Genomic DNA, 23,817 nt, shown 5'->3' with positions numbered 1-23,817 from the left:
TGGCCAAAGGGATATTCCATACCATGTGACGTCATGCTCAGTATATAAAGCTGGGGGAAGAAGAAGGAAGGGGGGGACGTTTGGAGTGATGGCGTTTGTCTTCCCAAGTAACCGTTACGCGTGATGGAGCCCTGCTTTCCTGGAGATGGCTGAACACCTGCCTGCCCATGGGAAGTAGTGAATGAATTCCTTGTTTTGCTTTGCTTGCGTGTGTGGCTTTTGCTTTACCTATTAAACTGTCTTTATCTCAACCCACGAGTTTTTCTCACTTTTACCCTTCTGATTCTCTCCGCCATCCCACCGGGGGGGGAGTGAGCGAGCGGCTGCGTGGTGCTTAGTTGCCAACTGAGATTAAACCACGACAGCACCTCATCAAAACCGAGCTAAACGTTAATCACTCTGGGACACAGAATTCTCCCATCACTCTCACTTTGGAGTACGGCAGGAAGCTTAGCACTTTATCCAGCAACTGATGCTGTAAACAGCGTAAGGTCTTCAATGCACCAATCAATAACCAATGATGGCTTCCAATGCTTACTCAGGCAGGGGAGGAATATTAAAGCAGCAGAAAAAGGGCAACACAATTGGATTAAATTTCTAGAAAATAAAGATCTATACCTATTGCCCAAAAGCTGTAGTCTCTTAATTTGTGTTTGTGCATGCATACATACAGGCCTGGGAGCCACCAACATATCCATGTTGAAACCTGTTCAAAGACAAGAAATATCGCTCTACTCTGAGTTGTCTACAAAAATCCCCACTGTCACCCTGGTTGCCAATGACCAAAAAAGACACTATGTTACTGCAACCTCAGCTTTAAGTAACATACCAAACACGGCAGATTAATAATCTATTCAAGAGCTCTTCTCCCATCTCTTAGGTTCCTTTCTGTCTACGCTAAACAGGAAGATACCATAAATCCGATACAGTGAAAGTAACATTTCTCATTTAAACTGGCAGACTCAAATGCTATTCGTAGTCTTCAGTATGACCTATTTATCTGTCTTCTTTTAATCAATCCCTGTTTCAGTGTTTCCAAGTTCACAGCCTACTTAATTAACAATTATTTTACTTTCAAACTAAATATCATACTTACATTATTTAAGGACCATAACTCCTAGGGAAAATATCTGACCACGAATTGACAATGCGAACTAAATACTAAAGATCTTTCTGGGCGATATTGATATGCATATATTCCAAGTCCAGTGAGTTTCAACGCTGCATATTTTTCATTTATAATCCTATCGAAAACCCACACAGTCACTTCAGTGGTTAACAGCATTTCCTGATTAACTTCAGTGAAGACAGAAACAAACCCCACCCGAAATACCAAAACACAAATTGGTTCCCTTTACAATGACTTACTGTCAGATACAGTTTAGGATAATGGTCACTTGAGAGAGAAAGGAATTTTTGGTAATTCAGTAGAGAGATAAAGTATTTTCCGTTTTCTTACTAGGATATATCCACAAATACCAATGACTTTATTTTGTTTTGCCTTTCTTTTCCATTCATTTAATGCATCTTTCTCTTGACTGTCTCACACAAAATGTATTCCATGTGTTTGCAAGTATATCTTCATTACAGATATTATTACTGTTGTTGTTATTATTATTAGGTTTTAAAACTCTTTATTCAAATCAGGTGTTACTACATATTGCTTTACTTCCCAAGCAAAGAGCCAGGCCTTTCAGCTCGTCTAAGGCAGCACAGTTCCAATGAAATCAATGGCACCATTGTAATTTACAAGCCGCTGAGGATCTGCCCCTGCCTGTTTGAACAGCAGCTTTTTTACATCCACAAGCACGTGGGCCCAAAAGTCTGCTGAAAGTTCAAAAGCATTTTTAATTTTTGTGCACTTCTTTTCAAGCACTTTTAAAGTTATTTGGGCAGTAGAAAAAACACTTTATCCAGCGAGGCTCCAAAAGTGTTTAATACAGTTCATTGCAGTAGGAGTGCTTAATGGGCATTTTCAGGCTGCTCCTTATCCTGCTCACAGGATCGTGAGGATCCAATTAATTAATGTCAGAAAAACACTTTGAAGATAAGAAGCACTTTCTGTGACGATTTTCTCAAAGAACCAAGGAGCTTTTGTTTCAACAGCCAAATTCTGGATGGAGGCATGAAATACAAACCCATACACTGGTGGATTTCAACAGAAAACACCACCGAGAGAAGGTGAAGGAGGGCAGCCTTGCACAGCAAGAAGTTTTAGTAACTGTTCCCACCTTCCCTCTGGAACTATTTACCATGCTGAATGGATTTTAAGCACTAAACAGCTATACTGCTATTTATTATTAATTTTAAAAGGCAGCGTCTTGAAATACTTTTGGAACATCTTAATGGTCTATTAAAGCCTGGGAGCCTTTCAAAGAATGAGAAACCTAGGCAGCTCTGCTTATACTCATAGGCACTATGTATGCAAAACCATGCACAAGATGAAAGGTCTGGCCTGTTACTGCATTCCCTCAGAAGATCAGTTCTAGGATTTTTCTTATATTGATTTGGACTCCGAGAAAGCCGGATCATGACAGTCAAAAGGTTCAAAATAAATATTTAACTCGAATCCACCGTCATTTCTGCTGGGGATGCAAATATGCAACACCTTTGGTAGCACCCTCACTTTCATCTCCATTGTGAAACCCAGTACTTTGTAAAAGATTGGTATAATTTATCTGACTCACAACATGCCAAAACAGAATCTGTACTTCAGACTCTTAAGTACCTTAGACCAATTAAACACATTACCATTAACATTAAACATTTGCTTGAAAACCTCATCTACATAGTGTATTTTTAAGGTTTTAAGTTGCCAGAGTCAGCACATACGCAGGCCTAAAGAATTCCACTATTCCATTATTCTGCACCATTAGGGAGAGTAGAAATTTCACCCTTGCAAGTGGTGGTGCTGAACTGCCTTAGAAGGAGAGAACAAGAGGTGAGAACTGCAACTCAGACATTAAAAGCTGTTTTTCAGTTTTCAAGGGAAGAAAGCCACAGGATGCCTGCTTTATACTGGAGGAGGGAAGAAAAAGCACAAGCAGGTGGCAATGCATAACAGTTATTAGTTCTTGTTAAAATCTAAATCCAACAGGAATTGGACTCTACATATACAATATTGTACCAATTTTAAGACGTAGGTATACCAGAATGAAGGAGCAACAGATGACTCACATATGAGCAGATGCTATAGTCAGGGCTTACTGTTCAGTCTTGTTAATTCATTGTACCTCTAAGACATGATGAAAATTCAAATATAGCAAATGAAAATGGCACAATTCAACCAAGTGAAAAGAAAGCAGCATTAGTCCATGACTAGTGACGCTAAATTCACCAGGAAAATCTGCATCCTCAGATGTATACACAAAATATACCAAGGAAATACTAAAGAAAAGTTTAGACTTCATTACACAGTAATGTTATATCTGCTCTGTCACTGTATTCCTTTGTTTTAACATGCAGCTCTCTCAATTTTAGATTCTTACCTTACAATCTAACAGATAACTTATTAACTCTTTAATACTAAGGAGAGTTGAGGGTCTCTAAGCTTCTTTAGAGAGTACGCATCAGCACCTGCAGAATTAAGGGCAATGGAGATGCATCTAACTAATTCTGAAGCCTAGCTGGGTTCCAACATGCCTGATTTTGGTTGGACTTCACAGGAATCCTGACCATATTACCATTGTTTTCTGCATAAAATTGATGAAGCTAACAGACTGAAAAAAGCCTTCAATTCACCTCCAGAAAAGTGTTAAATGGTTATTGCTTCATCTGCATTAGGGATGATATTGAAACAAAATGCAAACGCTTACACCCCATTCCACACTCCCTGTTTATTCCTCCCGAATCTTTAGAGACATTCCAAGGTGGGAACAAAACTATTCCATCTGATTCCACCTTTGCTTCAAAAGTGTACGCAATGGAGATGGAGATGCTAAAGACATAGCACATGTTCTAAACTGAAAAACAAGAGAGAACAGTGAATTTTAAGACTCCTTATTTGCTCTGTTTCTCAGTTTAACTTTGAACTTTAGCCAACAAAATCTAACTCAGGAACATGACTCTGGCAGGATAGAGTATCAAATATCCTAAGGTGTCAGACTCACCTGATCATCAATAAATACAAAATAACGTTCATCTTCCAAGGTGCATGCAGAAAGTCACATGGCTGTTTTCTTAAGTGTTTGAATCTCTGAAAAAATTGTCTGGTTTTATTTTTACAATAACATTGTTCTACTTGTTAGTATGCTCATTTCACAGTCTGTTAACTGAAGACAAATAAAGGCAAAGAACAAAGATGCAAGCTGCACCATCTTAAACAGCTTGTGAAAACACTACTTCTGTTTGTTGTATGGTCATCGGAGATACTTCTCCCTGGGTTCCGAGTACACACCTCTCCTGACACATGAACTACCACACGCAGTTTGTTATAAAGAAGGACTCCAAAGGGCCACCATCAGTACAACGTAATTCAAGGTTAATCCGAACAAAATAATAGAATTTCCCACATTTATCTTTTTTATTTAAACTATCTACAAGGTTCATGGCAACATACTAAATTACAAATACGTGACACTTCTTCACAAACTAACAGAATGGAATAAAATCCTGTATTTTCCTTTGCAGTTCTCCAAAATCTGTCTTTTGCACAACCACTCACAATTGAGCCCACACTAAGAGGCATGGGGAGGGAACTCTGTTTCATTCATAAACCAGTGAACCTTTGCTTATAAATAAATGACAAACTTTGCCATTTCAATGCACAATACCTCTCCCTCTAATAGAGCTAACCACTGGTAGTTAACAATAAACTAGGTCTGTTGCTCATTAGGACTGTATGAACAGTTTCAAAACAATCCATGAAGAACTGTTTTGAACTAGAGACTCAAAAGCTTTAGGAATGAACTATGATGTGCTACTGAGACAAGGGTTCTAAGAAAAATTAATTTCTCACTGTATCAATAGATACAGACTGAAGAAACCGCTAAGTTCTTAAGATTACATGCTTTTTTCAACTGACACATTGGAGACTTTTTTTCAAAAGTCCACTTCGTTAAAAATGCAACAGAAAATGATGTTGGAAAGTTACAATCTCTTAACACAAATTTAAGACTGCATCATGCTTCTCAGTCTTCTTTTTACTGGCAGAAGACAACTGAAGAAACGTATTGTCTGCTTGTAATGTAAATTTAAGCTCAGACCAATCGCCATGGCTTGGCCTTCCCCTGCATTAATTAGGCTTGGGGAAGGAAAGAAAAAGTATTTGGTAAGAACAACAAAAAAATCAGAGGGAACTATCGTCTGGATATATAACAACCTCTTCTAGCTCTGCCAGACACTTAAGGAAAAATCAATCCCCCCAGTCCTCTAGAATATGAACCTAAAAGAGAATGATGAAGTGTTATGACAGAAATTCAACAGTAAACTTATAATTCCACTTATTGAAGGTATCTTTATTCTGTAGTCTGACTGAACATCTGCAGATACATTATACACTAAGACACTGCTGCCTTAGGTCCTTATAAGCAATTTACAAGACAAATGATGGGGCCTCTTTTTGCCAATAAAAACGTATCTCTTTCCCAAGTTTTCCAAAGCTCTGGTATTCCTTATCATTTAGATGTTCTCATGCTTTGGTTAGAGTCCTCCTGCTCAATGGAACAGCCCTGCTCTTGCTCTTCCCTGAGGTTTACCTCCCATAATTTCAGTGAAACTGCTACACAGAATCCTTATTTTAAGTTACATTCAGATGTCCCTTGCTCGGTACTAGCTACAGATAAAGAGTTTTAAACGTGCGGGGGAAACAGCTGTAGCCTTATGCCATAGCAATCACTTACGCCAACTGACTGCATGCTGACTCAAAGCTGTGTATTATTTTCTTCAGTAGAAGTGCTGTTATAGGTGAATGTAGGTGAATGAGATGGACTGAGTTATTAACCTCTCAATGCCTATTAGCTGCAGCTGGACTATCATGCCCTTAATAAATCCCTTTATTAGCATTTCGTGGTTACCGGTGCTCAACAGATACTCGGTTTTTCTACCTCAGGGTCCCTAAGCCATGTCTAGATTAGCAGTGCGAGCTGGTAACCTTTGCTAAGTAGCTCACTAAAAACAAGTTCATAATCTCACAGCAGACATTCACCTGACCCAGAACTCTCAGCCACGCTACCAAAATGTTCAGAATTACAGCAGTTTAATTATAACACAGATACAAAATAAAATAAATGACTGTGGGGTAACTACTGCTGCCATGGGTACAAATATGAAAGGAAGATTGGGTCTCTAAGGCTTCTAAGCACCCAAATTTTTCTGACACAAAGTGTTTGAAGTAATATTCAATAGAAAACAAAGACACTGGCCAAGTTAAGAAATAAAGGATAAAGTTTAATCTCCCTTGACTAACTTCATGACACAGTCTATAAATCAAGTTTTAAATCCCCATATATATTGTGTATTAGAAAAGACTTGGATTTCTTTTGGAATTTAATGCTGCAATATAAAAATATTCTCCGCAGATGAAATCTCTTTATTGGATCCAACCATGAAGCCACTAATCATGTAGAATTTCTACTGGGTGATTATTTTACTAACAGATTTTTAAAAGGGTAAGAAACAAAAATGTTGAAACTGAGAAGTTCAAAGGGAAGTAAGAGAAGCAACAGCAAAAAAAAAAGATGAAAATATGTTTTTTACAGAATCAGACAAAGATGTAAGAACACATTCTATCTGACTAGATCAAGGGACACTTAAGGAACAAAGAAAGGTTTTTGCTATCCAAAAGAGAATTTTGTTCAGAATAAAATAAGATTAAGGAATCAAAGAATGCTGTACAGAAATACCTACGACAATTGAAACCAGGTTCCCAACTATTTTTTCTTAAGTTTTGTTGTGTAGCATTGGAACAACTATTTAAATTAGTAACAACCTCTCCTCTTGGCAAGAAAAGGAAGAAATGTGTCTTCATGTGATTTGGGAACTTGCCTATGGACAGTTTATGAATTTGGACTGACACTGGTCATTCTTTATGTATAGCTAAGTCAGAGTACAAAATTCATTTTGAATTAAAATTTGTAAGAGGTAAGAGGAGAAAAGTACTGTATCAGACCCATGACTAGCAAGGTAAGATCACTACACCTTGATCACAATTTTAAAGAAAGAACATCCTTAGTCAAAGTAGTGTTTACTCCAGGTAAAACGACAACTGATTACATATAAGGGACTTTAATCAACTCACAAAGCTAACGACTTCCAAAGAGCACATGACATTTCCAAAATGGTCCCTTGTTGGCCATCTTAGAGACAAAGGAAGAATGGAGTGAAGGCAGAAAGTCAGCTGCATTAGCGAGAGGAGAATCCATGTTACTGAATATTGGTCAGTGCCATGAAATGTATGCATCGTAAGATGCTCAATTAACACACGCTGCTCAGAAGAGCTTAGATTTTTTTAAGAAGCCTTGAACAAACCATGTGTTGATATTCCAAACACTGTGCACTAAGACCAATGTTCAAACGAGTATTTTCATGCAAACTACTTGATGGTTTGGTCATCAACTAGAAGACAAAAATAATCTAAAGCTTTGAGTTCTAAGAAGTTCACATTAATTGGGTTCAGATTAATAAAAACCCTTCAAACAGACCATCTCTTTCATTTTTTAAAGCATTTTCTTTGAAATTTTGCATTCAAGTCCCCTGGTTCTGTCCATAACCGGAAACAGAAGTATAATCAAAACACTGTGAGAAAGACTGAAATTAAAGTTTTTGGGGTCTGACAAGAAGCAGGAGATACTGAAAATCTTGCAGAGTCAGTCCTCCAGAGGCTTCCAGGCCAAGGGGGTTTGCAAAGTTATATAAGCAACCAGATTGCTGGGTGCTTTACAAGTCAAACTGAACAACCAGCCTTTCTGAGTTCCCTCTCACTATTTTGCATATTTCTCTTTATCCCCTTCCCTTCCTTTAAAAACAACCTTTCCGTATTTCAAGAGAAGGAAAAAAACATTCATTTAATACAGAACTTATGAAACAAGCACCTCAGTGGGACTCATTGCTGCTGGCTGTTGTTCAGATGATGTATTTGCAGGGCAGAGCATCAAAGCAACAGCAGGCTTCAGCTGGTGCACTGCTGTAGTGACAGCTGTTTTTATAAGAACATTGCTTACAAACAAATGGTAAAAAAAACATAACAACACCTGCGTCAAATGACAACAGAGCTAGGAAACACAGGAAATGAAAACATGATTTCTATGAGTTCCAACACTGGTCGCAACCGCTGTCATCAATGAGCAGGTATGAGCCAAAAAGCCTAGCCAATGGGTGCTGGAAAGAAATATTCATATTCTTCTTCAAGATGCAGAGGGAAAAGAGAAAAAAGGCCAGGAAGCCGTTTACCTAGAAAAGCACCAACACTGAGAACTCCCCTTGAAGTTCAGGCCAGATGGAAAGCCACCAGTCTCCCAGGCCAGGCATCCCGGCTTCTTGCTCAGCACCCCAACTCAGGGCTATCTCTCAGCAGATCTCCCGCAATCAGCAAGCAAAGAGAATCTCATTTAGAAGCTCGTAAGTTAAAACACCAATGGCAAGCGACATGCAGAAGACTGTTCTGTAAGACAGTGGTGGAAAGCTGTGATACAGAAGTTAACCCAGCCATTAAGGCTTAACCACTTTCCTGAGGCCAGGGGAAAGAGTACTTCCCATCACCCAGACGAGTAACACGGTCTGCCTTTTTTTAAGAGCTGTCACTTAATATATAAAAAAGAATAAACCAGCTTTTGAGAAAGCATTTCTTTTTTATGTTTTCAAAATGTGCCTGGAACCCTACAGACCACTATACAGAGTGTTAGATATTAGCTGGCTGTTTAATGAAGCCAGAAGGGAAAAGGTAATCTTGGAATTTACTATAATAAGATAACCTTGCCAGAAACTCTAGAATGTAATTATTTAAGCAACACTGGTATTGAAAAAATATATGGTCAGCAAAGAATAATGTCCTAGATATATTCTGGTTCAACTATAGGTCATTAGACTAGGTAAGACTCCTGTGCAACTTGAATTCAGTGGAGTTGAATTCATTAACACCAGGGTTGAATTTCATCCAAAATCTTAACAACTTCAAGGGTTTTAGTAAGTGATCACCCTAGCCAAGTAATACATGTTGGCTGCAATAAGATGAACATTTATTTAGTGAAAGAAACTCTCCCTGCAGAAAATCAATTTGAAACTATTTTAAGGACAATAATTCAAAGGATATGTAAATGTTGGTGTGTGTGCATGAAGAACCAGGCATCTTAGTAACGATCTTCAGGTAAGAAGTGTTAGAAAGATAGCTATTGCACATTTCTGTCTGTCTTAATATACTGCCTCCAATTATTCTTTTGCATTAGAAGCAAACTTGTGACAGTCTTTATTCTCCGTAATAACTTACCTACACATGCATTATCCTCAAACATAGGCTGAACTCCAAAGGTCAAATACTGACATAACCTGCAAGGACTTCAAGTAGCACTGTATCAGATCGTAAGTGAAATCCCCTTTACAGCCTCAGGAGTGTCTACATCGGATTTTAGATTGCCTCCCATCCTATACCTTACGTGAAGCTGTCCCACCGTGATTCTTCAGTGCTGGATTTTTCTGTTTTTGTTCTTTTAAATTTGATGAAAAGCTCATATTGTTTTCAAAAATCATTATCTTTTAAAGGCTTTTACAAGTGAAAGATCTACGCTCTCCCTGGCTTTGTGTGTCCCAGATGTTTATCTAGCATCTCCACAGAAAAGGCCTTCCAAATCCCATAATGAACTAACCCACGTGACAACACACATACAACTGTGGCTAGAAAGCATAAGCAGTAATCGCAATTGTCCTGTAACCTATCATCACCTTTTAGGAAGGAATGGTTTAATAAATAGAATGTTATCAATAAGGCAATTAGTATACAGAAGAAAGTACAAAGACTGTTAAATGTACCACAGTGAACACTTCATCCTAGCTATGACTTTTTTAATAGGGAAAAACCACGCTCATTGTGACAGGAATATGACCGCAGAAGGCAAGATCCAAACTCAGACTGACCCAAAAATTCTTGACAGAATATTCTTCTAAGATTTCTGTCGTCTGCAGACATAAAACAGAGACTCCTCATGCCTCTTCACCATTGTCTTGAATCCTCCAAACAGAATGTGGTAGCCAGACTGGCTATGTTAAAGGTAATTATCATGACCCAAAGTAAGAGTAGGCTGTAGGCCCCACACCCACTGAAACTACAGTTTGCAGAGGAAGATCATGAAATCATCAAAAATCACCCATGTAAACAAGTTTTGCCATGACCAACTAACCACAATACTGGACCTAACTTTTTGGCTTAAGGAAATGCAACCCATTGAGAGTCTCAGGCCAGCACATGCAGTCTAAACGTAAATCCTGAAGTGAATCTGTCAGCAATTAGTGTAATATTAACTCACATGCACTGGACTGGGTAGTTGCTAAAAAATGCATGTTGTCTGATCAGACTCTGAGCTTCTGTGCATAAAACAACAGTCATGGAAAAGCATTTTCCTGGATAGGTCAGCATTAGACACTTCAGTACTGAGGCTGTTTTTAAATCCATGTTGAGAAAGACAACTCTCTTAGTAGACCTGTGTTAGTTTTGAATTAAAGCATGGCCACGCAGACAGCAATTAATTCAAATTATTATTAATTCAGATAATCAATATATCTACAATTAAGCAACCAATGCTAACTAAACTGAATTAAGTGAAGTGGAAAAAATTAGAATCTTCTCTGCTCATCAGGTCTCTTCCAAAACTGACGTAGAATCGAACCTTTTGAGGTGGCCAAAAATTGGTTAAGCTTCTATTAATGGCCAATTTTGTAGAGTCAGAAAATATCAAACCAAAAGTAAAATATGAAGCACAGAAGGAAAAGACTGAGAGTGGAAATAAGCAGATAAGGCAGAAGCAAATTCGCAGGAGTTATCAATTGATATTACCATTACCATGTTTTTATAGGAATGCTTGATTTTGCAAACATTTTCCAAAAAACCAAGTTGTTCCTCTTTCTGTGTAGTATTTCCTGACTCTTCAGTTCAGTATTCAGGAAGTAACTGCACAACAGATTTGCTAGGATTCCTAGTCATAAAAAGCGTATTTTAGGAATATTATTCAAAATGTTCTGGTTAAGTTTACACAGAGGTTCTAACTGCCTCTTCAGATATTAATAATTTACTCTGAAATTTCCTTACGGCTTGAACTTGCTGTGCTGAATTTCAGTTTATTTAAGAATTGATTCCTTAAATCTTTTCTTCACAGTTTGGAGCACATTGTTGTCTGTACAAAGAAATGTCTTTGTTGTTTAACTCCAGCAGAGAACAGGCAAGAGGACCAAGGACAAAAGGTAAAAAAAACAGTTATTCTAATCCAGATATTGTAATTACATAGTTTATAAGTAATGCATTCAGTAAGCTGTACATGAGATACACACTCCAACTCTAATGCACAGACTGACACATACAGGGATGCACTCAATAATATACACCATAAGAAATACAATGTCAAAGTCCTTGTGAGGGTTTCACAAGTCCATCACAATAAACATACATAATAGCATACCTTTGGGTTGCAGCACTTGGTAAACTCAAATGAAAAAACTGCAGATTTTGTTTCTGAATAGAAATGTAAGAATTACCAATGGTGCACTGAGAGCTCTCACTACTTATTTGGGACAGCCACTGAACCCAGCGCACACCTAAGCACTACACGTAAGCACTGTAACAGAAGTTTATGTCAAGCAGATCCCTTGTATATAAAGTAATTGAGAAAATAGAAAATCTTTCCTCCTCTGGTATATTCTTGCATGTTCATTCCAAGCCCTGAAAATTCAAACACACATCCTCTCCTCCATATTACTATATAGTATCTGTTGCAAATTTTTTTGCACAGAAACCTTTTTAATCTTGTATTTAAAAAAAAATCATTAAGAGCAATTTAAAAAATGTGTATTTTAATGTGTATTAATTGATCTAATTAGCATCACATGAAGGAAATCAATGAGTTAATTGCTAATATATAAATTATAAAACTTTTCATATGATCATGTGATATAGCAGTGCCTCTAACAATGTTTATCTTCTAAATTCTCTGCCAGTGTTCTGATCTAATTCCTTTATTTGCTGTAAATTTGAATCTCTAAACTGATTTCAAAACGTTATTTTAAGCTCAAGAGCTGCTAACAATATTTCATCATGAGACATATTGTTTGAATGTTATCTGCTGCAGGGAATACTGAATCAAAATATTTTTTAGAGAATCTTTTCACAGCCCCTTTAGTATCAGCCACTGTTGTTTTCTTACAACAAATTCCTTAAATCCATGTTCATGTTCAGGCACGCCAATATTCACAAGAATGCTATCAATGTCTCTTGGACTTTTGTTAAAAAAAATATTAATGTGTAACTCAAAAATACTGTATACTGGCATGTGCTAATAGAAGATACTAGAATAGCACAGTATCATTTTACAGAAAGCAGGGAAAACGGATTAGATCCAAAGATCTCCCTATCTCATTTAGTGGCTGAAATAACTTGATTCCATGAAAAACAAAATTGAAATACATAATATATTCCCTGAAGGAACTGTAAAGAGCTTTACAATTAGCAATGAAATAAATTTCACTATGAAACATCTTTGTAGTAAATAGTATTCAGGTAAGGCACAAAATGTTAAGAGACTTGCAAAAACTCTAACGTATATACTTTGCCTTTCATAAGATATCTCATAAACATCTACTGCCAACGATAGCAGGCAGTATGTCTGGTACCGTTTGCAGAACTGAGTCTCAAAGTCATATGACTCCAGATTCAGACAACTGCTCCAGAAACAAACTGTTGCTTGAGTTACGGGACATTACCAGATTCTTTCCAATTAGAGTAAGTTCATTACACATGGTAAGTGTATTTCAAAAGTAATGCATTTTCAACCATTGTATCTTTCACTCTTGTATTAAGCTAAATTTTAATTCTTACTATTGATACCTCTTTCCCATCAGATTCTCTTGCTGTTGAGGCTATGGATAACAACCAGCTTCTTTGAATTAGGTTCTCAAGACCCAACATACAAAAAAGCACCTTCCAAATAATCACTTCGGATTCATGTCATTTGGCTTTAAAATTCTGCCATTATCCCAAATCCCAATCCCAAAGATGCTAAGTATTTATACTCAAAACCACATGTTTTGCAGCATAAGTGCTGTAACGTACTGGTCCCACTTAAGGTATTGTGGTCCTACTTAATTCAGTGGCAAGCTTCCCACTTCAGTGTATGAGAACTGGCCAGCTGATGATTACCAGTGGGATAAAAAGTATGTCTTTGTCTCTTTTCTGTACAAGACTAGCATGTGACAGAAGTGCTTTGCCAATGGAAAAGTCTGTCCAAGGTCAGCAGTTCTGTTGCCGAAAGGTCTAACACATCAGCCAGTAAGAAAATATTGCTGAAAACTACTTTGAGAAGCAAGTCATTCCATACATAGCTTAGGACTGTACAGCCTTGTTTACACTTCATAGAGTCTAAACCTAAATTGTAATACATAGCTTTTGCTTCTAACTGTAAAAAAAAATACTAGAGTAAATATATAGACTGATTAATACATTATTAATAGTTATTAATAGCTATTATTTAGCAGTCCAAAACTGGACTGCTTGCTTTCCGAACACACACACACACACACAAGAAAAAATACAAGATGTTTCCTGGGGAATTTCTGATCTGTCTTATGGCTCTATTGCAGGTAGTTCATTTTGGCTTACTAAGAAACACCAATTAATGTCGCAGGCCACTCTCAATCTGACTGTTAAAATATTTTCCTTTATCAGACCAACAGTCTTCCTACAGTAAAGATCTTCAAGAAATGGAAAACCTAAAAGGATTTTTAGCACATGGGGGGGAGGGGGGGGGCAGGGAGAAGAAAAGATTATGTTTGTGCTGTATGAAATTTATTCATTCAAAAACAGGAGAACACCCAAATAAAGAAAACATAAGCAGAAGAAAACACAAACTATTTTGTTGAAGGGTTTTAAGGTATACAGAAATAAAATAGTATAGATCACTAGATGCACAAGGAATCTATGATTTTGTAGTTTTTGTGAAATGTTAATTATAAAGTTACATGAACAACCAGTTGAACAACCACTGAAGTAGCCTGTCTCCTTTAATCTGAATATCCTGACTACCCAGATAATGACATGTTCCAGAAACACTAAAAGCTTCATATACCACTGTCATGTTTTTTCTTTTAACAGGAGTTTATTGTTTTCAAGTAGCAAGAACTTATAAATTTTATTCTGCAATCACTCCAACTTGTGTGCAAAAACCAAAAATGCAATACTTACAATTGGTAAACCTTAATAAGCTACCATCATCTTCAGCATCACCATTAGAACTATGCTTTTTATGAGGGTCACAGGTTTTGCAACAATGAGCAATAGATTACTACAAAAAAGTTTACAAAAGCAGTATGGAGCAGCTTTCAAATGTTTGGATGACTTTTAGCTGAGTTTGAAACTCTTTGGGTAAGAAACCTCACATTCTTGCCTGCTTTTTCCAGTACCTCCTGATTTTACAGAAATACTTCCTTGTGAAAACACACTTTCCTGACTGCTTTTTTGCTTAGTACTTTTGACAAAGCAGTGAAAAGGTGTGGAGCTTTGTAAAAATTGTTTAATGAAACCACATGGAACTCAAGACAGTCTCCTGAGCAGAGACAAGCAGAATAACTCAGATTCCCAGAAACATCTGCTGTCACCATCTAAAAGAATTTTAGTGACCTTGAGCTGACTTATGATTTTGAATTGAAGAAACCATAAACTGTGCAAAGTGAAAGGAAAACCAAAAGCAACTACCTTACCCTCCTTGCAACAAGAAGAATGTTGCTTACAAGCAGCTCCGATGGCTACAGCTGGACTATGACAGAACAGGGACCTGACACTTCAGTTTTGCAAAGCATTCAACTACAGGCTTAAAGGAATGGCTGCTGGGTTGTTTTTCTTGTTGCTGCTGCAGCATAAGGATGAGTTTAAGATTTTTTTATTATTATTTTTAAAGTTCAAGGCTTCTGCTTATTACCATAAATACAGAGAAACCAGTAAGTACCAGATCTGAGTTTTCAAGCTTCCCAGCTCTACCAGTGTTATGCGCTCTATAAAAATGTGCACATCTAAATTTTGAATGCTGTTTTATCAGTGAGAAATTTGTGACCACCAATATGCCAAAAAACAACCTCCCAATTACCATTTCACTTGTCCAATAAATTGCTTGATAAACCTTTCTCTAGTTTCAGTTTTCTGATCTGTTAGAACATGTTCATTCCTGTACTGGTGCAACTCACCTGCCTCAATAAACCAAGTTTATCACGTAACGGTGTAAGCAGAGAGGCTGGAGTCCTTCTAGCTGGAACTGCAGCCTCAAGAATTCCTAACAGGGGAGGGAGCTGGCAAATTTAGCAGACTAAATCCATACCAGCAGCTTTAAAATGAAACATATGAAACGGATAAAAAAAAAAACAAACAAAAAGAAAGAAAAGATGATAGCATAAACCTCAGGGGATAAGGAGATAAGGAGTAGCATGGGAAAGAAAAACTTTGCCGCTTTCCCATACATGCCAACAGCCTGGTTATTTTTAAGCAAAAATGTTACTCTTTTTCTGTCCTGCCCATTTCAAAAATGTTCAAGTGGCTCAGGACATTCTAACATAGTTAAGGGAATTTTTCTGCCAGCTGTTTTCAGATGCTGGCATGTAAATCTGACAGAAAAATTACATTCAACTCCATGATTTTATATATTAGTAACGTAGCTACTTTCACCGTCCTGCCAACAAGTAAGCTGCATTCTCAGCCATTTTCTACTGAATGTACAAGTATCTATGGAAGCTCTTTAGATAGAATTATTGGGTTTTTTCCATCAAACAAGTTAGCGTTGATGGATGCTATACAAATCGTTCACATGAAAAAATGAATGCTAGTGTATATAGGTGTATATAATGTATGAAAAATACATTTGGATGAAACCAGGACAAATTAGAACTGGTAAGATCACCCTACAAGAGGTGCAGAACATTTGGTTTTCTTGGACTGTGGGTAGCTTATATTATTTCTTCACTTTTGAAGAGTCACTTTTTTGGTAAAATTATGGAGTTCACATTACAGTTGAGACTGTTCCCCATAATAAACTCCCATCTACAGGCAAATGTTTCTGTAGAACAGCTCCAGCAGGAATTAAGGAGCAGAAAGCAGAACAGACGAGACAAGCAATTCAATAATGAGCACTTGCCTTTCTTGTACTTGAGCAGTAGCTGAGATGCCTACCAGCCAGAAGTGAGATAAAGCAGCTGTCAAACAAGAGTACTGGGATTTGAAACTTCCAGTTCAGCTAGATAGTTCTAGTAATAATTACACCAAGCTAGCAAGAAAGGCCTTGTGTAGCTCCATTTTTATTATTTGCTGTGGTAATTTTTAAGACAGATCTAAGGATGGACTGACAGGTGAAGAGAAATTAAAGGGCGAGGGGCAGGTTTTACAAATCTTTCCAGTCCATTCAGCAGAACTGGCTCCAAAACAGAAGCACAAATGTAGGCAAACGAAGGGCTTTGTAACCTGGGAACGTGAGAGGTTACAACAGGGAATGGCACAGTTCACAAATGCACACAAGAGAGACACAGATCTGTAGAAATTCCCCATAATCTCTAATTTGAGCACACTAGACAGATCTAGAAATATAACACAAGATGCTATGATGTTAATATAAATATTCCAGGATCCTCTATGGTTTTGAATTAATGACCTGCTTCAGAATAAACAATTGTACAAATGACCTTGCATTCTGCGGATACCACCTCAATATCACGTTATCTCAATACAATTTTGATATACTTTCATTTTAAAAGAACTGAATTTTTTAGGTAATCAGAGGATGCTTTTTTCTCCTCAAGCAGCCTCGATACACTTTACATAAATGAGCATGCCGCTTGGCTGGATTCTTGACCACTCAGAGAAGGTTAACGATGTGGGAAGCGTAATCAGCACAGCGGAACCAACTAATAGGAAACACCAAAGCCAAGTCAGACGGACAGGGAAGTAGATGGTAACAGGTCTACGGTGTTTGTCATGCGAGATCAAGACAGAATTATAAACTGCCAGTTAGTTCTGATCAAAATGCCTGTTTAATGATTCCCCCCCCCCCCTTCTCCTGCTTGTTCTTGACATCTATTTCACACTGCTTAGAAGGCCTTTCCTGGCATAACCTCCACCCAGTTGCACTAGCACACAAAGAATGCTTTATTCACTGAGATGCAACTTACCCAAATAGTTGTTGCTCTTTGACATCTCAGTAATGTTGATTTTAGTAGCTCCTTCAGGAATTTCCACTATCTTGTGGTAGCCAAGATTTGTTAGTGTGTGTTTGAAAACTCCAGACACAACCTTGCAAGCAGTGTTGTCCCCTCCACATATTCCACACTTGTCAATCACCTTGTCTGAACCCAGATAGTCGTCACAGCCAATGCTCTGCAAAATAAAATAAGATTTCTTTTTCCAAGATCTTACAACTGCAGACTTCAGATATAACAACTGAGGACAGTATGACTTTCAGAGGACATTCAATCCTGAAAAGATTTTGTGAATTAGCATTTCAGCAACTTCTTCCCTTGTTCTTCTGTATGCAAAAAGGCAATAAAAACCAGAGGGTTCACAGACTTGGGGATTTCAAGTTAGCCGACAGGTTTTTACAGCCTGTTACCAAAAATACAAGAACACACTAAAGAACACTAATGCATTGATCATTGTTGATGACACCCTCCTCAGCTGAAAGAAAAGACTCTCCTAACAACATAGTTCCTGTAGCTCTAGTCAGAAAAGAGGTGAAGAGTTACGATTTTGTTATGATCCAAAATGGGCTTTTTACAAAAGCAGAACTACTTTATATATAAAGTGTCATCTTAATCACCTCTAAAATTGAGCACTGAGCCTATTCTCACCGAAAGAGCTTTCTAAAGAGTCTTTATACTGCATCTAGACAGTTACAGAAGCGATCCTCCTGTTCACTGAGTAGAAAATCTTCAACCCACTCAGTAACACACACTGGGACAGGACAGTTTAAAAAAAAATTAAATAATTTAAAATAATGTAAATTAAATGGCAGAAAAAAATGTTAAAGATTTGTCAGAAACCAGAAAAAAAATCTTTCCAACTTACTGCACTTTAAAAGTGCACATACTGTAGAGACTATCTCCTCTTTTACAGCAACATTTTCTGTTCATTGATCTTGCTGTTTTGTATTTACAGAATTTAAATAACATTTATGATGAACACTTATCACCTACCTATATGATTAACTGGCACATGCGAAAAAGAACTTCTCATTCTCATTCAGATAAGAATGAAATATTACATAAGCCAGTAGAACAGAAGCCTATCACGTTTTATGAAATGTAATCATTTGATGGAAAACGTTCAAAATAAATGACAGAATATTGTTCTATTATTTCAAATTGCCAAAAATATTTGCAAATTCTTGCAAAATTCTTGATGAAAAAATGGTTAATTATTGTTTTATGATCTTTCCTGGAAGCAAACATCCAAGTAAGAGGGAGAAGAAAAAGAATTTTTTGATCCCACCAACTTACAACATAGGGAGTATCCTGAGCCTTGGCATCACTGTATTTCTTTCCTATTCCCAATATTAACGCTTGGCCCTTGCTGCGAAAAATGTTCTAAACTGCAAGCCAGAGTCTGCTTAGTTCCAATACAAATATTTAACACCCAACATCTTTTTAAGACTATCCAAGAAACACAGATAAAACCATCTAACTCATCACTGCCAGGATCATATGGAGCTTGACAACGATACCTATTTGTAGTCACGAAGCAAGAGAATGAAGAAGATTCCCGAGCACTCTGTGTTTCAATGGTGGGAAAACCTGATAACTAAAAATCTGTTCCATCCTATCAAATCTAGTGTGAGCAGATTGTTGCATGACTGCAAAGAGGTTTTGGATTCAAATAGAAACACTTGGTTTAACATCTCGCATTTGCATTGCTTGGCGGAAATCTTAAAATCATGTACGAGTTCAATTTTTGTGTTTTGCTTCAAAATGCATTACTAACAAAGTAATGCATTTGCTTAAACATAGGAATTATAAATGTCACTATATCAAATCATACAATATGATTTCAGACCTGCTGAAACAATCTGAAAAATGTGAGTGATCTAAATTTAAGACAGCTGTGCCCAATGACCGATTAATCTCTGTACTAGTCCTCCTTGAAGGATATTTTGCTGATAGTATTTACACTTTCTCTACCATCTCTTTTTTGGCCGGAAATGTAGTGGTACTTAGCCTACATTATACAGTGACTTTCAGGAAATTTCCACTGCCAGCAAGTTGTTTTATGGAGGGAATCCTTTCAAGTATGAGGTGTTATACAATATGAATCGCTAGTATAAATGTTTAATGGTGTTCTCCATCACTACTGAGTCCCACAGAGGTTAACAGAATTTTCTTCCTCTTAGAAAACAAAAGAGAATAGAGAAAAGTGTGTTTTATTCATTGAGAACATAATGCAGAGCTACTGTGGGTCAGTCTGAACAGAACTACTTTTCACAGAAGAAACACAACCAACCAGTACAAATGGGATTCCTTTGTAGCAAATAAGTATCAACCCTGTTTTAAACTCACATGTCATTCTTAGTCAAATGTTGACTGACATACAAAACAGCTGTCAATCTTTGGCTGTACTATTTGGAATTCTTCCCATATAGGGTAAAAGGAGCATGTGTCACAAAAAGTGCCTGCAATGCTTAAATACTCTTGCACAGAAATGACTGAGAAAGATACAAAGAATGAATTACTGGAGACAAGGACCTAATAATCTGAAACCAGCAACTGACAATGAGGAAAAAGCTACAGAACCACAAGTATATAAATAAGATAAATAATAAGATAATAAATAAATAACACAAGATAAATAAAATAATAAATACAATAAATAATAAGATATAAATAAACTATTCATATTATGCAGAGTGCACTTATATATGCATTTTACATACCAACAGAACAGGTATTTAGCAACAAAATAAGATTTTACAAAGAAAAATTAAAAATCTTTACTGGGGTACCTACTGAGGCTTCCATGGAAATGATGTACTGTAAAGATGAATATTGCATAGGTTTCAGAAGAAAAGGCCAGTTATAACTAATACATTCTAGAAAACCTTGACATTTGCTTAACAGAGTTTAGGCGGGCGTATAAAAATGACTGTGTACTCTCTAATATTTCCAGACCCAGCAAGGATATCATATAGCAAGCCTGTGTCCCACGTGTTCTATGGGAATCTCCCTTTCTAACTGTATAAAGCACAGACTTCTAGCACTGACAGGTCATGACATATTGGATCAGACACCTGTTACTGGTCCAGGACTCAATACTTAGGATGTCCTGGGCCATGGTCCAGAGTAATTTTGGGAAGATGAAAGAAACACCTTTCTGGCAAGCTGATTCTGTTTTCTTTCTGATTTTAAACAGCCGCTTGAAGCTGTGCCGAGATTTGGAATGGTAGTCATCCTTGTAGAACTAGGCTGGTAAACAGAATTCACCTAAATTAACCAAAAATGTAGAATACATGCAACTGTACTGAACAGATAATTCAGCATTTTTTTTTCTTTTTTCTGTTATGACTATAAATTTAAGAAGTACCACCTTGCTACTTGGCTAACATACATTCATATAAAAATACGAACCAACTTCTAACTTCTCTCAGGATGTGGTATTCATTACATTTAAGCACATGTATACGCAGCAAACATAAATCCCCTTATCACATTGCCTAATACAGTGTGATACATCAGCAAGAAAAAATGATGTTAAGGAAAGAAGTGATACAAACTGGAATCCACTGTGAGTGTTCTTTCCAATATTTGCTGTGGGAACATGAATAAATCTTAACTATGTCAACAGATATAAAGATTAGAAGTTATGCTAGATAAGCAGATAGGTCTGAAATCTCAGATAGTCTCCTTGTACAACTCTGGAAGGTTGAGATGTAAAGTGGGTGCCAAATACATTAACACCCAACTTAACAGGCCAGTACACTCTCACAATGGTGAAAGGCAGCCTTGGTCAATGAAGAATTCACAGTTGGTTTTCATCATGTAGTACACATTTAAGGAATCCAAAAGCAGATGTCACTTTTCGAGCCACATCACACACAACATTCCTACTATGAATGTAAAAATATTAGGATTGTGAATACGAGGTGAACGAGAAGACAAAGGTAAATGCATCCTGCCCACCAAAAGGATTTTGGACAGGACTACTGCTTGCCTATCAATATAAGGAGGTCTAGAACACATCTGTCCCTTAAAACATTTTCTTGCAAAGTGTTCTCTCTTAGAAGAGGTACTTTTGACTTGCACTATCTATACATCTTCTGTATTGCTCAACTATTTTTGCAAAGTGGTTCAAGAAACTCTTAAGTTACAAGTTAGCATGAAAGACACTGTTCAAGAATTACAGCCAACTGTAAGCCAAAATTAATTTAAATAAAAACCCTTGAGAGAAACAAGGGACAATCTGGATGAAATATTCAGTGGTGGACTTAATAGGGATTTAGGACTATGTATACAATAGAATGCAGCTGGTGCCAGGCATTTGAAAACATGAAGTGCTGATCCTTGAAATGGAAAACAGATGTTACAATTCCAGTACTAAATGATTCTATTAAAAATTGTGATCTATGTGGTAGAGTGGCATAAATAATACAACATGACAATAATTTGCTTCCGTTGCTTTAGCTGCATTATATTATCAGGTAGGAAAGCCACAGTTACGAGTTGTAGCATATTAACACAATTAACTTCAAAAATTAGTTCTATTGACAGGTAGTTAGCTAAAAGTTGGAATACATAAGTGATTTGGAGTCTGGGCATCCATGGGGCTAGAAGGCAGAAGAATAAAACGTTTACTAGAATTCATACTTAAGTATAAGTAAAAAATTCTAAGAAAAAGGTCAGGGACAGTTATGGATGTACCACAGCTGATCCAGCTGCTAAAGAAATGTTAGGCAGGGTAATATGAGAAAAGTATTCAAGCAAGGTGCATGGCCTAAAACACCACGAAAGAAGTTAAGTGGGTAGCAGAAGAATACCTGGCTACTGGTGGGAGACCTGCTTTGACACTGTGTATTATCAATAAATCCTAGTTCTACAAATTGCTGAGGCTACTGCTAATTAAGTTTTATATGCTACTGTCGTATGAAACAGAGCTTCATGGAAGCCATCATATTTGCTGTTCTGCTTGAGCAACACTACATCTCCCCCAACTTGGTATCGCTGATTTAGCCACCAAAAAACAGGTATTCTTTCATCTGCCCTGTGAAATAAATAGAAGTATTGAGATTAACTATCAGCATAGTGGATGATTTCTGGTGGTCAACTACAAGAGATGATGCCTTTACTTTTAAGCTACTGTTTCTCCTCTCCATGTTCTGAAAAACTTGGTACATGAGTCTTATGGGTGGTATAATGTAACAGTATCAGAACTAGGCACACCTCCTTTCTCAAACTTCTGGTCATCCTTCCAAAATAGTTCAACATCCTTTGATAGCGAATCCAACAAAAACAATGAAATACCAAGACCATTAAAACTACCTTTGCTAGCTGATAATATCTTTTCAGTCTTCTAATTTGCAGTTAAAATATTTACCTTTTTTCCCTTCTATAAAGTATCAAATTATGCAAAAACATATTTTGAATATATTGGGATTCAAGCTGTTTAATAGCATGTAGCTTCTACAGAGAAGCAGGATTACATGAATTAATTAAATATTATACTGACAGGAAATATTTCATAAAAATTACTGGATCTAATGCTAAGGATTAATTATTCACTGCATTTAAGGAACAAGAAAAGTAACATCCTCCAAAGTCTCTTTTCCTTTTAAGTATCCAGATACCTGAGGAGAAACTAATACTCTGTGGTTTACATTAGAAAAATACTACATCAGGGTAAGAAAATCTGCATATTGACACAAAACTACCAAAGCAAATGGGTAATCCATGAAGCATTATCAACATGGGGAATGATTAATTTTAGCACACATATCCTGTCACATTAGTTTGTGTTGAAAATAGACAGATTTAAAAGAAAAGAAAAAAGACATCCTGTAAGAGTGTCTAGATACTTCTCTATTAATATTTAGCTCTCACTTGCTGTTACCTAGCTTCATTTGTATTGTTAGCAACTATAAAATGAAATAGCTTAGTCTTAATAATATATTATTTTAATCTGAAGAGAGATATGGAATGGTGATTGCACGGCATACAGAGAATGAGATTCAAGCATAGAGTAAGAACTATTCTTATGCAGTCTGCCACCTAAGACAGAGAATGCAGAGTCATTAGATGTATATATTAAGGGCAAGAAAGAAGCAACACAGATTATTTAGATTACCCAGAAGGTAAAATACTCTACAGACACTTTTCATAGGTTATCTTAAAAGGACTTTAAATTAACAAGCAAGGATTAAGATCCAAAACAGGATATATGACTCTAGAGAAATTCAACACAGAGGGCACATATACTCCTAACAGTGACTGCAAGAAATAAAGTAGACTGCCCACATTCTTAAGCCTTTAACAAAGACCATTTGGTAAAGTATTTTAGAATTCTATCAGATAGAGATTTGAGGGTTTTGATAGAATCATAGACTAGTTTGGGTTGGAAGGGACCTCTAAAGGTCATCTAGTCCAACCCCCCTGCCGTGGGCAGGGACATCTTCA

At 36.9% G+C, this 23,817-nt stretch overlaps 1 protein-coding gene across 1 annotated transcript in view; it reads right to left on the bottom strand.

Annotated features, from left to right (window-relative positions):
* Positions 1–23,817, bottom strand: part of THSD4 (thrombospondin type 1 domain containing 4) — a 312,812-nt gene that overhangs the window by 54,530 nt on the left and 234,465 nt on the right. Inside the window, exon 7 of the mRNA XM_009280340.2 lies at positions 17,338–17,542. Within this exon, the coding sequence (XP_009278615.1) occupies positions 17,338–17,542 (205 nt within the window). The remainder of the gene's footprint in view (positions 1–17,337; positions 17,543–23,817) is intronic.

This window comes from Aptenodytes forsteri, unplaced genomic scaffold, assembly GCF_000699145.1.
Source record: "Aptenodytes forsteri isolate BGI_AS27 unplaced genomic scaffold, ASM69914v1 Scaffold83, whole genome shotgun sequence".
In the NCBI taxonomy this organism is placed as follows: Eukaryota; Metazoa; Chordata; class Aves; order Sphenisciformes; family Spheniscidae; genus Aptenodytes; species Aptenodytes forsteri.
Note: the sequence above shows the minus strand (reverse complement) of the source record. Positions and strands in the feature narration are given on the sequence as shown.